Consider the following 16525-nt stretch of genomic DNA (forward strand, 5'->3'; position numbering starts at 1 on the left):
CCGAGCTCTGGAAGCGCAGGTCCGTCTTGAAGTCCTGCGCGATCTCGCGCACCAGGCGCTGGAAGGGCAGCTTGCGGATCAGCAGCTCCGTGGACTTCTGGTAGCGCCGGATCTCGCGCAGCGCCACCGTGCCGGGCCGGTAGCGGTGCGGCTTCTTCACGCCGCCCGTGGCCGGCGCGCTCTTGCGGGCCGCCTTGGTGGCCAGCTGCTTGCGCGGCGCCTTCCCGCCCGTCGACTTCCGCGCCGTCTGCTTCGTGCGCGCCATTTTTCTGCTTGCAGTTGTTCGAACAAGAAAAAGGAAAACCCGGTGGCGGCTCCTACTTATAGCCCTGCGCCTCCCCCTCCATTGGGCTATGGTGAAGGACGAATCTCATTGGCCGATCCGAAACAATCTCCACCCCCCGCCCTAGCCCCASGCTCCTTACTGCCCTGTCTGCTCCAGCTGGGCGTTGCAGACATTTTCTCCCATCTTATTTAAAAAGGGGGGTGTGTGTGTGAGAGAGAATTGAATGCTTAACTTTGCAGTAATTTCTTACTTTTTTTTGTTTGCTTCATGAGTGAATTAATGCACTGAGATATAGTAGAGCGTCCACATCTTTAAGTAGTCACACATAATTCTTTCTTGTATTCTTTAAGGTCCGGAATACAGAATACAATAAAATAATTTTTCTTGGAAACGTAAAAAAGCGGGGTTTTTTACATTGTTGTAAGTTAACTGTTCTAACATGTTAATTGCTGCTCTTGTTCACCTGAATATAAGCTGTATTTGCTTTAGTTACATTTTAGTTTTATAAAACACTTAAAGAAGTTGTTCAATACATGAAACACTACTATCTTGTAAAAGTGATATTATACCGAAAACAAAATTGTGTACCAAAGCCCAAGGCAACTACTTAAGGAATCGTTATATAATCATTAAATCATGTAAAGATGGGTTCGAAGGAAGACGATGAAAAGAGTGCTTGCCTGACAAAGCTAGTGAAGAGTCGGAGCTCATCGAGTTAACGCGGGTATTTCAAATCGGCCCAATGAGAGCGGCGCTTTCGATCAACCAATCGAAAAGAAGCGGAGTGCTATAAATAGGGGTCAGAGGCGCGCCCAAGTTTCGTTTTTCTTTGTGTAGTCTTTGCTTGTTGTAAAGCAGGAAACTTAACAATGGCGCGCACGAAGCAGACGGCGCGGAAGTCGACGGGCGGGAAGGCGCCRCGCAAGCAGCTGGCCACCAAGGCGGCCCGCAAGAGCGCGCCGGCCACGGGCGGCGTGAAGAAGCCGCACCGCTACCGGCCCGGCACGGTGGCGCTGCGCGAGATCCGGCGCTACCAGAAGTCCACGGAGCTGCTGATCCGCAAGCTGCCCTTCCAGCGCCTGGTGCGCGAGATCGCGCAGGACTTCAAGACGGACCTGCGCTTCCAGAGCTCGGCCGTCATGGCGCTGCAGGAGGCGAGCGAGGCCTACCTGGTGGGGCTCTTCGAGGACACCAACCTGTGCGCCATCCACGCCAAGCGCGTCACCATCATGCCCAAGGACATCCAGCTGGCCCGCCGCATCCGYGGCGAGCGCGCCTGAGGCTCCTGCCGGAGCCGGCGCCSCTTTGCGACCGCCCAACCCAAAGGCTCTTTTAAGAGCCACCACACGGGCACTGAGGAGAGCTGTCATCTCTGCTCTTAGACAGGCTGAGGGTTCGTGCCGGGCGTGGGCTTCGGTGCTGGCAGCGTCTCAGCAACGCACTTGCAGCAGCACTTACTGCTGGTATCTCAGGCGCCCGCCCGCCCAAATTCCGCCTTTTCCCGCCCCTGCAGCCCTGGCGAGCCTGGGCTGCCCMGTTAAGGCTCGCGGTGGCGGGGAGCGGAGTCGGGAGCGGTGCCTGGCCGGCCAGGCAGCGTGTCAGTGGTAGGAGGGGAGATGGCGCGTTGGCACGGGGCTGGCCGCTTGTTCCGCCCCCCTCCCCCCCGCCCGGCCCCCCAGCAGTATCTAGGGCGCTGCAAGTATTCGCGGCGTTGCTCTCCCCTCCCTCCCTGCTCCCTCCGCCCGCGCCCCGCCCCGCGTACGGAAAAGAGCGCGGGAGGAAAAGGTCCGGCCGGTTCAGGGGCTGCCGTGTGAGCCCGCTTCTCCAAAGCCGCCGTGCCGCGGGGTGCTGGCTCCGGCACTGCGCCGCTYTGCCTGCCGCTTGTGCCCGGGTACCTGTTTTTCGCGCCTGCCTGTCCCTTCCGCTCCGCTTTCAAAGACGGCCTGGGCGGAGGGCAGGCAGCAGACAGGACCCCTGTGCTTCGACGCAGAAACTTCTGCTGCAGAGCTGGAGGCCTGAGATGTCGCCCCCACCTCCTCCTCTTCCACGTGGTGGCACTGCAGTTTTGCTTCACTGGAAGCTCTTGCCTTTAGAAGACGTACAGGGCAAACAAGCGAAACAAATCTTGTGCTGAACCGCTCTACTCTCCCCCCCCCCCCCCCCCCCAAATTTCCCGAGACAGCACAGGTCGCAGCAACGTAAACGCTCTTCACTTAGCCAGCGATTAAAGCTCTTCTACCGACAACGTGGGTGGCTCTGAAAAGAGCCTTTGGGTTGTAGATGCGCGACCGCTCCTGACACTAGCTTAACCGCCGAAGCCGTAGAGGGTGCGACCCTGGCGCTTCAGGGCGTACACCACGTCCATGGCCGTGACCGTCTTGCGCTTGGCGTGCTCCGTGTACGTGACGGCGTCGCGGATCACGTTCTCCAGGAACACCTTGAGCACGCCGCGCGTCTCCTCGTAGATGAGCCCCGAGATGCGCTTCACGCCGCCGCGCCGCGCCAGGCGCCGGATGGCCGGCTTGGTGATGCCCTGGATGTTGTCGCGCAGCACCTTRCGRTGGCGCTTGGCGCCCCCCTTGCCGAGCCCCTTCCCGCCYTTGCCTCTRCCAGACATCCCGAACCGCTGCTTTCGAGCCGGACTGCTGGTGGCGAGAAGCGGCGCCCGCTATATATTGCCTGCGGTCCGACCTGGTTGGGGACTGCGGGGCGGCGGGGCAGGCCAAGGGCGGGCTCTTCTCCTCGTCCGCTCCCCCTCGCTCGCTCCCTTCCCCCCGTGCCGGTCCGCTCGCTTCCTTCCCGGGGGTCGTTCGCGCGCGGGCTCCACCGAGAGGGGGCGGGGCGGGGCGGGGCTGGGGTGTGTGTGTGTGTCGGGGGGGAGGGCGGGGGGCAGCCGTTATCCTGGGCGCCGGTCGCTAGTCTGCAGCAAAATCTGGCCAATGGGGGCGCGCGGCCGGGAGCGCCTCTGCCCCGCCCCCCGCGGAGCGGCCCGGCCCCGCCCCTCCCCGCGCCGCCATTTCGTGTCGCTCAAACAAAGGCTCTGGCGGGGGGCAGGGGGAAGGAAGCGGTGCCTCGGCTAATACGCGGTATCGCCTCGCGGTGCTTCGCTCTACGGTAACTTGTTCTCGCTTATGGTCGTTTCTTGTAGGTGCTGCTACCGTGAGCAGTTGCAGGCGTCTCCTTTGATTCTTCCTAAGCCGTTTTGCTTTGGGCCGTTGGTTTCCTGGGGGCGCTGCCCGCCTGCCTCACGGCGCGGGGCTGCAGAGTGTCTCCTGGGGCTCTGGCGTTGCTAAAGGCTGGCATCGCATCGCCTACCTGTACTCGCAGGTTATTTTTTCCCCTTCCCTCCTTCGTCTTCTGTGTTTAAATTTGTTATTAATATTTAATAATAACACACAACTCATCATCTTTTCTAGACTTCCTTTTTTAGTCAAGGCTGGTTAGTTATAGTTGCAATACTATATATATATATATATATATATATATATATGCACACTGATATCCATTGTTTTACTTTATTTCACCCTCCTCGTTAAGTCCCTCTTTTTTTTCCCTCTTTTCCTAATGGGTGCCTACTCGTGCCTGAGCAGGTTTTGGATACGAATTTCACAACCCCCTCTCTTCAAAATGTTGTATTTTTATTAAATTCTTGCTCATTTTTACACCCTTTTTCATTTAAATATTTTTTTTCTTTTTCCTCTTCCCCCTATTTTTATCCTTCAAAWATATATGCTAYTTAATTCAGGATGTATTAGTCCTCTGGCTTCACAAATCTTATTTGTTACACAGATTTCTTACTTTGTAGAGTTTATGTTTGTCCTTATTAATATCACGAGGTTTAGGGCCACAGCAACAGCCAGGAGCTGTTTACCTTCTCATAGCAGCCTTCATGGAGCTGTGGGCACAGATGAAGCCCCTGTGCTTACCTAAGGATTGCAGTGGCTTTGTACAATAGCGGTTTGCAATTCAGTTATTTTTCTCGTAAGAACCAAATACCCTATTTTACTGGCACTAAATTAAAGCTGAATAAATCAAATATGCAAGATAGAGTAAAATGTCTTTATGAGTAAAGGTGACTGCTATGTTCGCTGCATAAACTAATTATCTTAAGTATAGATTAGCCAACACTTGGCTTCTCAGTTCYGATACTCTTAAGTTCTAGTGTAGGAGTACTGTGGGAAGCAGCAATAACTGTGTCCTTTTTGTTACACCAAGTTTGAATCAGTTATTCAAACATCCCCTAAAGTTTTTTGAATCTTTTTGTTCAGGAGTTCTGTGATGTCCTTGAGGTTATATGGGCTATTATATTTACTATAATCTAAAAGTAATTTGAAATTCTGGATGGAGTAAAAAGCTTTGAAAACAGAAGACAAAAAAATCACATTCTGTATTTTTTTCTCCTCTATTTATTGGTTAAAATATGAATATATTAGAATGGAAGTCTTCATAAAACTTCTTCTTTTAAAGTGTATTGTTCCTTGCCCATTATTTCTCCACATCAGGAGCTGATCCGCCACTATTAAGTATCATGTAACTTTTTACTGATACTAGTAGGTGTGTGTTTTCCTAAATTTGTCTAGATTCAAATGACCTCTTCTGTTCAAGACTGCTAAAAGAAATACTCTTCCCTTGTCATTGTACCCTCTTAAAAAAATGTAACTTTTTTGTACATCTTTTTTATTGTTTTGCTTTCTTTTCTCTTAAGGACTTTGAATTGTTCGGGTGTTATATTTTTTGTAGATATTTAATACAAACTAGTTCACTATCTTTAGGTGGTTAGTGGGAATATATATTCCACTTTACAAGCTACCATATTCACTTCCCTAGTGTGTTTAAATGTAGATTAGTACTTTGTTAAAAATTTCTGTCTATTTCATCACCTATTCTTCACTTCCTTTTTCGTTCAGACTCTTTTTGTGGCATATACTGTGTGCTTAAACACTTTTTCTTCATGAAATCTAAACTCTATCTGTTTTTGCTTAATATTTTCTTAATCCTTTGGATATTAACATTTCCTTAATTTTTTAAAAAAATCTTTGTTTCTTGTCTGTGACTTTTTAGAAGTGTGACAACCCAACTGAGGAACCAAAACAGCTAAYGACATAAATTGTCCCTGCCCTAAGCAGTGTCTTAACTTCAAAGGTGTTAAAAGACATGTATTTGGAARCCTAAATTCTTACTATGAATGTTTTAACATCAACTCTTTGTAGCTATGACAGTAATATTCTAGTATGAAGAATTGATTGCTCTATTATGTTTTTGTGCTTGGGTGATTTGAGGAAAATAGTCCTACATTTCATGATTTTTAATGTCAAGTTACATTTATCTATGTATCCTTCTGCATACCAGACTACATAAATGTTATTTTTACTGTTTTTATTTAAACATAATGTGTGTGTGTTTCTAACTGCTTTGTGAGCAGCTCTAGGTATGAAATAACAATCTACATACTATTGAGCTCTTATAGAGCTCCTCAAGGAAGATAAAATTAAACAAAAGGAGAAATCTTCATCTTGGCATGTATTTATAGGAGTTCAGATGTTTCCATATCCTGGAAAAGCAGGAGAGTGTGTAGAGCAATTTGAATTTACTGAATCCCAGAGTAAAGCTTCTTTTTCTGAAGTGTCRTCTTGATTTGCTCTTGTTCTGTGGCCCAGTGTTCACTCTTCACTCCTAGTGGCCCATTAACATTGATTACTTCCAGAACTAACAAGTACGTATTAAGCAATGAGCTATCTATGAATCATTTTTACAATGCAGCTTTTTTCCGTATATTCTAGTTAGATTCCCCGGGGGGGGGGCAAACATCCGGTTTGGCAAGCCAGCACACACACACTCTCTCTCTCTCTCTCTCGCACACACACTCACACACACACACTCTTCAGTAGCAAGCAATTTATTAGTAAATACTTACAGACCGACCCGTTGGTAATCTCGAGAAAGACCACTCCAATGCTTGTCCCGATCATCTGCATGATGAGAGAGAGTCGGCAGGCACAATCTTTTTGGGCGTCCCCAGGGAGGCAACATGGTCCTCTGTTGTGTAGCAGCCTCCCCCTCCTTCAGAAAAATTCCGGTATTTATGATTATTTGCGGTAGGCAGGAGTCCTGGCACATGGGGCCAACAAGTGCGGGGAGTCTAGCCCAACTCTGCCCTGGTTGCATAACCGGGCTATGATACTGCGCACACGTGCAGACTTATTTTGGGGGCCACATTGACTTTGGGGTTGCTATTTCATTACTCTTCAACTTCTGACCTTCATGTTGACTGCTTCTCAGTGATTCAGTGGCTGGAAGCCACAGGATCTATATGTAAYCAACTACTGTTCTCTTACAGATTTCCAAGACCTTGTTAGTTACTTATTTGTATTCTGCTTAACACAGCGGTATTGTTCTAGGCACTAAAAAGTTACAACACTAGACCATTCTCACCAAGTATCAGGTAGTACAGATACAAAAGTTACAACAGGGACCATTCCCGTCAAGTATCAGGTAGTACAGATMCWYTRYAMYWYMWKRWRKTRYARWGKGAGTGAAGAGTTTTAGTTTTCCTCTGATCATACAGCATTAGATGGAAGAGCCTTGAGATGTCTCCCTTGATGTGGGCAGCAGCCAGGAGTCCTTGGAAAGAAGAAAGAGGTTGGGAGAGGGTCAAAGAGAGASAGGGAGCAGTTCTATTCATCTTTCTCCTTCAGGTAAGTCATAGCAAGTTGTAATGCTATTTTTCTCTTCTACATCAACTTTGAATCTCTGATCTCTCATCTTGTTATTCTTGCTCATACCCTTCAACTTCCCCAAAGGCGTCGTTTAGAGGAGGCGGCTGTTGAAATATCATAYACTTCATCTGTATGTTGCAAAGCTCATTTTCTCTTCAGAGATCTACTTGCTTTTGAGGGTTTTGCAGGAACTTATTTAGTTGTTATCTAAAGGAGCTAGTAGGTGAGCTAGCACACAGCCACAGAGAAGAAAGGCTGGGAAAGGGTCCGTGCCCCACTTTGCATCAGACCCCAGTGTTGCAATAACCTTTTGGTGTCCTCTCATGTCTCTGATTGACTTGAACTCTACCTGCTCTTCAAAACCCTCTCAATTTTTATTCTTCCCACACAAGCAATGTGCTCTCAAATGCCCTGAGGTCTGCTGTCCCAAGTACCCCAATATTAAGCCACACTTTTGCTCCATGTTTTCTCCTCATTACCAGCTCTGCTTCTCACAGGGATGTGATGCTGGAGGGCCTGGAAAGTAGGAACAGAACTACAAGGAAATAGCTCGATCAGCTGGAGGCTGAAAGAAAAAGGAGAGTAAAGATTCTACATGTTTAGAAAGGTTTTTGATGCTTACAGGAASGCAGAATATGGCAAATTTATGGAGGAGTCCATTCACCTGATGGGATTTTTTTTTCCCTCTAGGGAATAGGATGCTCATACAAAGAAGAAAATGTGRTGCAATGCTCCATTATGTACAACAGCTACTCTAACCTGGTTGGAGCCAGCCGTTGTAATGAGCTCACCAAAAAGGTGGTCTCCTAGAAACTTCACTCTAGGAGCTAGCTTCCCACCAGAGAAAGGTTTTCCTTTGTCAAATATTTTACAAAGATGCTATCCTTTCAGCAAAATAGTTCTCTTTAAGGACATCTACCTAGGTTATTGCCAGTTTTCCAAGTTAAGGGGTTCCAAAATGAAGTTTGTGATTCTGACAGTGCCATTTTTTTTGAATAACTCTTTTATATTTTACGTCGTCTTTTGGCAAGTTCTCAAACTCTACTGTTCAGAGCCTCTCAGCAACCAGTGTTTCCAATACATCTGATGAGGCATACCATCATCAAGTGAACTCAGGCTTTTTTTTTTTTTTTTTTTTTTTTGAGGGGGGGTATTCACACGTGACTGCTTTACCTTAGGAATCAGAGCAATGCTGGGGTTGGATTGTGCAAAGTCTGCAGCACTCTGTGGAACGTGCTGGTGCTAGCTCCCAAAGCTATCCAGTGCTACATGCCCGTGGTGTGATCACAGTCTGCCTCATCCTGTCCTCTCAACCAGAGGCTAGTGATAACTGTCCAAGCTGTGGACCAAGTCTATCCTTTCAGATCCATGACAAAAATTTCATTCCTATAAGGGAGCCATTTGCTTCTACTTAAAAATGAACAATCCCTCTGATCTGCTCAGCACAATGTGTATGCAGATAGACCTACTGTACAGATTTAGAAGGATTATGAACTCCTAGGGACTACAGTTTGTAAAAACAAAGTCAAAAAAACCCAACAATACCAGAGTAACTATATATGAATATGACTACTGTTACTGTGGTTGATACCACACTGGATTAAACAAATTATTAATCAAAGAACCTCATTTATTCTATCCTGTACAACCATCCCTACAGAGAAATTTACTCCAAATGCATTGAATCTTTTAATTACACTCTTGATTTAGTCAGCACAGTCCAACTCCCCACTCACATTCAGCTGATGGACTGACCTGATGGGCCCGGCAGCAGAACCGGCTCCTCCCCTCTGGGTCTGTCTGCATCACACACAGGAAGGTTTCCAAGGGTTTCACCAAGGTGTGAACTTGCCTTGAGTCTCTGAACTTGTCTTGGCCTCATGCTGGAGGTCACCACTGTTGCATCCAGAGCTGCTTTATTCTGTGTAGAGGCAGGACCTAAGCCCAGAAACAGGWGCCACCTGGAGCCTCTGCACAGCTGGGATGGGGGCTGCTCTGACAGCTCCAGAAACATTGCTAAAATTCTCCTCTGCTCTTCTACCTTAATAGTTGCCTGCAGTGGCAGTGTGTTGCCCTGGAGGAAACACGTAGCCAGGAGGTAAACGTGCAACAGTGGAGGCAATATGTAACAAGTCGCAACATGTGACAACTTGTTCTAACAGGTAACCAGTTCCTCTGTTTCCCCCCCCCTCCCCTTTCTCTCTCTCTCTCTCTCTTCTCTCTCTCTCTCTCTCTCTCTCTCTCTCTCTCTCTCTCTCTCTCTCTCTCTCTCTCTCTTTTTCATTTTACTCATACTTAAGCCTGTTACCTTTTCATGCCTGAGTGTGTTTACTCAGTAGGCCTCAGTAGCCCTTGCTGGCTATTTCCACACTCACAGAGGTGTGCAAGGGGTAGTTCAGATGGAAACTCCAGACTCCAGATGGACCTCCAGAGGTACCTTCCAACCTGTTCTAGTTAGATTACTGGGGACCAAACGTCCAGTTTGGCAAGCCARCACAAACTCACACACACACAAACACTCCTCAGCAGCAAGCAGTTTATTAGCAAATACTTACAAACAGACCGACCCGTTGGTAATCTCGAGAAGGGCCACTCCAACGCTTGTCCCGATCATCTGCATGATGAGAGAGAGTCGGTAGGCACAATCTTTTTGGGCGTCCCCRGGGAGGCAACGTGGTCCTCTGTTGTGTAGCAACCTCCCCCTCCTTCAGAAAAATTCCGGTATTTATGGTTATTCACCGTAGGTAGGAGTCCCGGCACATGGGGCCAACAAGTGCAGGGAGTCTAGCCCAACTCTGCCCTGGTTGCATAAYCGGGCTATGATACTGCGCACGCGTGCAGACTTATTTTGGGGGCCACATTGACTTTGGGGGTTGCTATTTCATTACTCTTCAACTTCTGACCTTCATGTTGACTGCTTCTCATGGTGATTCAGTGGCTGGAAGCCACAGGATCTATATGTAACCAACCACTCTTCTTTCTCACAGATTTCCAAGACCTTGTTAGTTACTTATTTGTATTCTGCTTAACACAGCGGTATTGTTCTAGGCACCTAAAAGTTACAACACAGACCAGTCCCAYCAAGTATCAGGTAGTACAGATACAAAAGTTACAACAGGGACCATTCCCACCAAGTATCACCTAGTACAGATACACAACCTTACCGATTCTATGATTCTATGAAACCAGAAAAAATCCTCCAAAACACAAAAAAGTTTGAGGAAGTTATAAGTCTTTTACAAGGTAATGACTGATTTTCTGCTTTCCTGCATGTAGTAATTAAATAGTCTCCTCTTGTTGATATTACCTTGATAATGAATATTTTGTTCAGTTCATGTTGTTCTGTATAATACCACCCTTTAACATCTCCAGTATGCTATATGTGCATGCCTACACATAAACGTGTGCACACTTCTAACAAGAATTTTTTGGTTGAAATCATCTGCACCTAAATGAGCTTTAGAGATGCTCTGATGAGGCTGCAAGGTTCTGTGGTGGTTAGTAGTTTATAAACACACAGTTAAGTACCTAGGACTGGATTCACTATTGCTTTTGTTGCTATCCATCCTATTCATTCTCCGTCCAGGAGAAGGAGTGTAAGTGCCTTGGCAGCCCCTGTGGTTCACTACTTTCCCCACTTGCTCCTCAAAATCTCAAGGACAGTTCTCTAAAGCATCATGAGAAAAACAGATGTGACAAATTTCTAACTCAAACTACTGTGAGGGACAGGTCAAGCCAAACTGTGAAGAAGACACAGCTACCTCTAAGGTACCTCTGTGCCATGGCCAGTATTGTGACATAGGACACCCGTGGCCTGTTAAATATCTGCAGTGAGGGGACAACAGAACCACTAGAGGCATGAGGTAATTAAGTGCTGCTGTCTTGGGGGGGGGGGGAATAAAGGGGAAAAGAGCATGAAGCTGTCCTTACATATCTATCTTGAAAGGCAATGGCTAACTCTTTCAAGTTTAATAAGATCAAACCTAATATATAATGTTAGTTACCAGCCTAAGGGTTACTGAGGCCAGAAGAGCTGTCTAAGCATTGGAGGAGGATTCTTTGAATAAGAAGACTCCTTATCTTTATGAGTTTTATTTATTTATTTATTTATTATTCCTCTCCCCCCCCCATAAAAGAGAAGAGCAGAAGGTGATGAGTGAAAACATGAGAATGRGTCCAGCTGTCTTACTGTCCTCTACAGAAATGAGTTCTGGAGAATGCAGTTGCTTGCTTAATTGTAAACATTTCATAACATTGGTGCTAAATTCTATCATCTCTTTAAAATCTTTCTAACTTGGTCCCTGCTGTTGTTAACTACCATTCAAATACAGTTGCTGAAGATCACAGCTTTATCCTAAGTTTAAAGGCAAGTAAGCRAACAAACAAACAAAAAAGGGTCCTCCCCCCAAATTGATTAATTTAACATTTTTTGGGGAGGCAGGATTCCAAATTGCTTTGGGCTCTGGTCTGTGCAGTAATGAGCATGGTTTTCTCACAAAGCCAAAGGTAGATTTAGAGGCAGGCCGCCAGGCTCCAAACTATTTGAAGGTGCAACAGATAAAGTTCCATGGCAGGACAAAGCTTCAGCATTGGTAGGAAGAGGAGAGGCTTGGTTTCTATCTGAATTTCCTATCCATAGGTGAAGAGCAATATCATTCATTTGCACAGAGTGTAGAGATTTTGTACATTCAAATTCCTGAGGAGGTGATAAACAGAACTGCCATCTGGAGAAGAAAAGGTTTGTCTGACAGGCTAGTTAATACGGTATGTTTGTTTCTGCACTATGTAGTGAAGCATCAAGTTTTGTAGGGCTGAATGAACAGGATGGAAATGTTTTAACGATGTCTGGCTCTTTGCAGAAGCAGTTTGTCAAGCAAGTTGGTCCCTTGTTTTCTCTTTCAGCCATCAAGTCTAAAGAATCAAAATCATGTTTTACAATAAAGCAAACAAATAACCCTGCCCGCTCGTTGGTTGTTTATCCTGCACAGCAGCCACAGGATACATTTCCCCACCCCTATCTCCAAAAGAAAAAAARCAGTAAACATGAGAACAACGATTGATTCAGGAAACATTAGAGGCATTCAGAGCACAGGGTGTTTTTAACACCGTCCTMCCGCTGCGCTGCCGGGCTGCCCAGGCACTCATTGCACCGTCATGCAGCAGATTCACCTCCCTTTTTGAAGATTAACAGCATGCAAACGACGCGGGGGAGGGAGGAGGAGGAAGTAAATGGAGGAAGAAAGGTGGTGGTGGGGAGAAAAAGCAATGAGGGAAGAGGCTCCTTCCCCGGGCGGGACTGGCGAGAAGCGAGCGCAGAGCCGGCGGCGCAGCCCAGCCGTGTCCTCCGCGGCGGCTGCGGGACCCGCTGCCCCGGGGGCGCCGGCTCTGCAAGGCGGCGCCCCCAAACGCAGCCGCTTGCCCCGAAGGGTCAGCCGCAAAACACCAGCGGTAGCGAGACTCTGACGATGCGAAGGATAGGGAACGATGCACAAGGAATAGCTGCGGTTTATAACAGTGCTTTATTCTGTTGAGTGTTAAAGAGACACCGAGCGTCTCTTGCCACCTGCAAATGCAGGTTTCCGCTGCATTTCTGCAGCTATAACATAATTAGCTTTCAAAGTTCAAGCTGAATTTCCATTTCCTGAATGTGAATACCGGTGTCTCCGAATTTATTGCGAACGGAAGAAGTCACGTGAGTTTATTTCATGTTTACCGATGTTTAAATTGATCTTGTACCATGTATCTAAGAGAAAAAGAAACCTTAACAGAAATGACTCCTCCCCACTTTGCTGTCTAAACAGGACTGTTTTCAAGGGAATATGAAAAGGAATGTACGAATGGTATATTCAAAAGGTTTATCTACATTGTACCAGATTTATAAGATATATTTCTACTTGATTGCTTTCTGGTTTGCTATAGATAGTTATGGAAAAAAATAGTACAGGAACTAAATAATTAAGTGAAAGTGTTTAAAGGTAATCTATGGGGGGGGGGCCTCTGTGTTTAACCTTTATCTGCACTTTACCACATGGATATTGATGCAGTAGGCCTTGGAGAAATACCATTCTTGCCTTTAATGATTATTTCATATACTTTACTYGATAGTGTGAAGACAGTGAAAAAGTGTGAAAAAGAATCTGGGAATCAGGAAAAAGAGCTAAGAGATAAGGAAGTTAGCAAAATTTACAACTAGACAGTGTGTGTTTTGTGAAAAGGAATCTTCCAGGTAGAGAAAAGAACTACGAGATAAGAAAGTTAGCAAAACCTATGGCTATGTCCTTGAAGAAGAGCTAAAAGACTGATAAAAAGGGATCATCCTGTCCTGGAAGGTGCTAACAGCTGGGTAACTGCAAGAAACCAGCAATAACTGCAGTAACTATGCATGCTCTCAGAAAAGTTCGACCAAAGGATACTCGAGCGACTCCTGAAGACCACCAAAGACCCCCACAGAAGACCCCCAAAACACTCAACGCRCAGGCATAATTACAATGTGACTATTATAATTAGTCCCAGGAAATGGTATGAATATGTAAAATGATTCCAGGAAATCTAATGAGTATGTGGACGATACAGTGATAAAAGCTTTTTTTAGTACGACACATCAGGAGGAACGATTCCCCATGCATCCAGTGCTGCAATGAAGAATGCCAGCTTTCTAAAACTTCAAATTAAGTTTTAGGGGAGTTTTACTTGGGCCTGATTTTATGGTAACAATATTCAAATAAGTTTTATGCAGAACAGCCCATAAGTTCATGGATGCAACAGACAATTCATTCCATTCATTTTTGTTGGCCTAGGCAAATGCTGTAACTTGCCTTCCTGTTTAGCAACTGTTGTAGACTAAAGCAACCTCTGCTTGTAAAAGGCTGGCAAAAAAAAAAAAAAAGGACTTTCCTCTAGAACTCTGCAAGACTACTTGGTGCCTAGAGAGCATGAATAACATTCTGTAGCTGTTCAAGCACAAGTTCTGTTACACTGCAATCAAATGCAGTCTTTTTCAAGAAAAAAGAATAGTGAGTTGTTTTGAGGAATTTTCAAAGACTTTTCATATAGTGTAGTCACTATGATAAAGTTAACTAAAATCTGAATGTCCAGTTGTTCCAGTTGTTACTTATTAGCCTGTAGACTTGAGAATGCTTGTGTAATTATGTGTACCATATTTCTTTTTAGATATCATCTTACATATTATCTTCAAATGCCTTATGGAAGAACAGTGGTCCATGAACTAAACAACTTCAATAACACCATTCTAAGAAATATGATCTAGAATACTGCAGCCTTAATTAACCAGGCTAACCRAGAGTCTGCAACATGTATGCTGTAGCTAGTGCTTTAAAGCAAAGGCATACATCTTGCAGGGATCTCTATGACACTAAATACTTTTTCAGGACCACCAATACTTGAGATAGTTCTAAAATTTAAAGCTTTCCATCTATTGTCTTTCTGCACCAAATGCAGGCAGCTAGTCAGAAAAACAAGGAAGAGAACTATTTATAACAATAGTAGTGAAATATTCCAGTTATGTTTCAGCTGAAGAATAAGAGRTTTTAGCATTTACAGTTTTTGTTTCTGTTTTCCTGAAATAAATATAAAAAGAAAAAAAGTAGGCATGAATATACTATTGGTGGCATAGAAAATGGAACATCAGTCACAAGCTGCTATGAAAGGAAACCAGGCTATTTATCTGCACTTTTTCAAGGGACGGACATGGCTGGAGAGGCAGAAAACAAGAAAATACTTGGGTAGGTGAATTACCATGAGTTCGTGTAATTTGTTTCCAGTGAAGACARCAGTGAAAATTCTACTTTAGACTAGATGTAAATCTACTCATGTTTCATTTGAAAATGAGATGCTAGAATACTTCTGTTCTGGAGTGATGTTTGGAACACTAGTGAGGAAAAATGTCTATCCTTGTTTCTAAGAGAGGTAAAATAGAGAGGACACCTTCTCTGATACTTCAGTGTGGGGGTTGATTTTGAAAAGTGAGAAGTGCTGCTTCTCCTCCTTCCCCCCCCCCCCCTCCCCCCCCCCCCTTATCCCCTGCATCCTACTTCTGAGTGCAAAATGAAACTCAGGAGGCCAAAACTGAGACCTAGCGGCAACTGTTTCAAGGTGTCGTTTTTTCAAACGGTCCAATCAAAAGCTTCAACAAATTAAGGTCTGCTTCAGACTCACTCAATACATTTTACTTCTGCCAATGTTAAATATCTATGAACAGAAGGTTGYGCTGTTGAACATACTATATAAACAAATCTGAGCCTCTTAAAACCAAACTAGCTAGCAAACAAACCCACCTTCATTGTTTTAAAAATAGTTCTCTGGTGGTTCCTAGCTTTGAATTTCAGCATGGCTACTGATGAAGTCCTACAGTTAACAGTTTCAAAGTCCAGCTTTCTATAGTAGTCAATAGGTAACACTATTTGAAAAAGTGTGGACTGGTAAAAGAAAAAAAAATCATCGTTTACCACTTCTGAAATAAAAATGCAAACAGTGTAAGAAGAACTCTTTGAAAACAACCTCCCAGTTCTCATCGGGTTTGCAAGAGACTCTTCTGTGCAGCAGTCTTGTGTTACCTCTGTCTCTTTGAGGTGGATTGTTAGTTAAAGCATTGCCATAAAATGACTCACGCCTCTTCCTTTTGAGAGGGAAACTGCGAAGAACAGGAAAGAGCTGTTTTCCCAATCTTAATTCTCCAGATGCAATTTTAAATGACAAAAAGACCCGCTCCTCCCACCCTTTGGTGGGAGTCTCATTCGGATTCTGGACTGGGGCATTCCTGGCTCCCCCTCATGCAGTAATGTGGTTTTGTCCACATAAAACACTTACGAATGAAAACATCTTGCTTCATCTTAACTTGCCTCACAAAACAAGATAGGAGTTGTATGATACAGTGCAAAATATAAAAAGTCAGTCACGAAAAAAACAGAGGGRAGAGCCATCTTCACTCCCTTCCAGAGCTGCAGGCYCCCTGAGGAATCAGTCSTGAAGATGCTCCTCCCTATAAACAYCGGCCTCTCATTGACCTCTCTTTATTACTTTTTTTTTCCCAAACACCTCCCCCCTTTCCAGTTTCAAAACGCTTTTGCAACAATGTTGGAAACTGCTCCTGCCTCTTCAGTAGTGGCTGCRGCCCCAGGCAAGGCCACCACCAAGAAGCTAAAGAAGGTGGCAGGTGGTTCCAAAGCCCACAAGCCCTCAGGAACCAGCATCACAGAGATGATCAAAAAACAACAACAGCTGCATCAAGCTGAGGCTCAAGAGCCTTGTCAGCAAGAGTACCTTGGTGCAGACCAAGGGCACTCGTGCCTCTGGCTCTTTTCAGCTTAACAAAAAGCCTGGAAGTGAGGGGGGGGAAAAAAAAGCGCAGTTAAGTAGGCACTGGCAGCCAAACCCAAGAAATCAGSCTTTAAATCAGCTTTTAAGAAACCCATGAGTGCCACCAAGAAGGTGGCRGCAGCAAAGAAGAGTCCTAAGAAAGCCAAGAAGCCTGCTGTCAAGAAAGTGGCCAAGAGCCACTTCTTCG

At 45.4% G+C, this 16525-nt stretch overlaps 3 protein-coding genes across 3 annotated transcripts in view; 1 reads left to right on the forward strand and 2 right to left on the reverse strand.

Moving 5' to 3' along the window:
- Positions 1–292, reverse strand: part of LOC146586473 (uncharacterized) — a 4211-nt gene extending 3919 nt beyond the window's left edge. Inside the window, exon 1 of the mRNA XM_085321306.1 lies at positions 7–292. Within this exon, the coding sequence (XP_085177432.1) occupies positions 7–265 (259 nt within the window). The 5' untranslated portion in view covers positions 266–292. The remainder of the gene's footprint in view (positions 1–6) is intronic.
- Positions 293–1039: 747 nt separating this feature from the next.
- LOC146586474 (histone H3) lies at positions 1040–1595 on the forward strand. Its single transcript, XM_085321383.1, has one exon. The coding sequence runs from the start codon at positions 1156–1158 to the stop codon at positions 1564–1566; it is 411 nt and encodes a 136-aa protein (XP_085177509.1). The 5' UTR covers positions 1040–1155; the 3' UTR covers positions 1567–1595.
- Positions 1596–2436: 841 nt separating this feature from the next.
- On the reverse strand, positions 2437–2921 carry LOC146586475 (histone H4). The gene has a single exon (XM_085321230.1). It carries the CDS (start codon positions 2901–2903, stop codon positions 2592–2594), a length of 312 nt encoding a protein of 103 aa, XP_085177356.1. The 5' UTR covers positions 2904–2921; the 3' UTR covers positions 2437–2591.
- Between the last annotated feature and the right edge of the window lie 13604 nt (positions 2922–16525).

The sequence above is a fragment of the Rhea americana genome, unplaced genomic scaffold (genome assembly GCF_003343005.1).
Source record: "Rhea americana isolate MKP2758 unplaced genomic scaffold, rheAme1 scaffold_69, whole genome shotgun sequence".
In the NCBI taxonomy this organism is placed as follows: Eukaryota; Metazoa; Chordata; class Aves; order Rheiformes; family Rheidae; genus Rhea; species Rhea americana.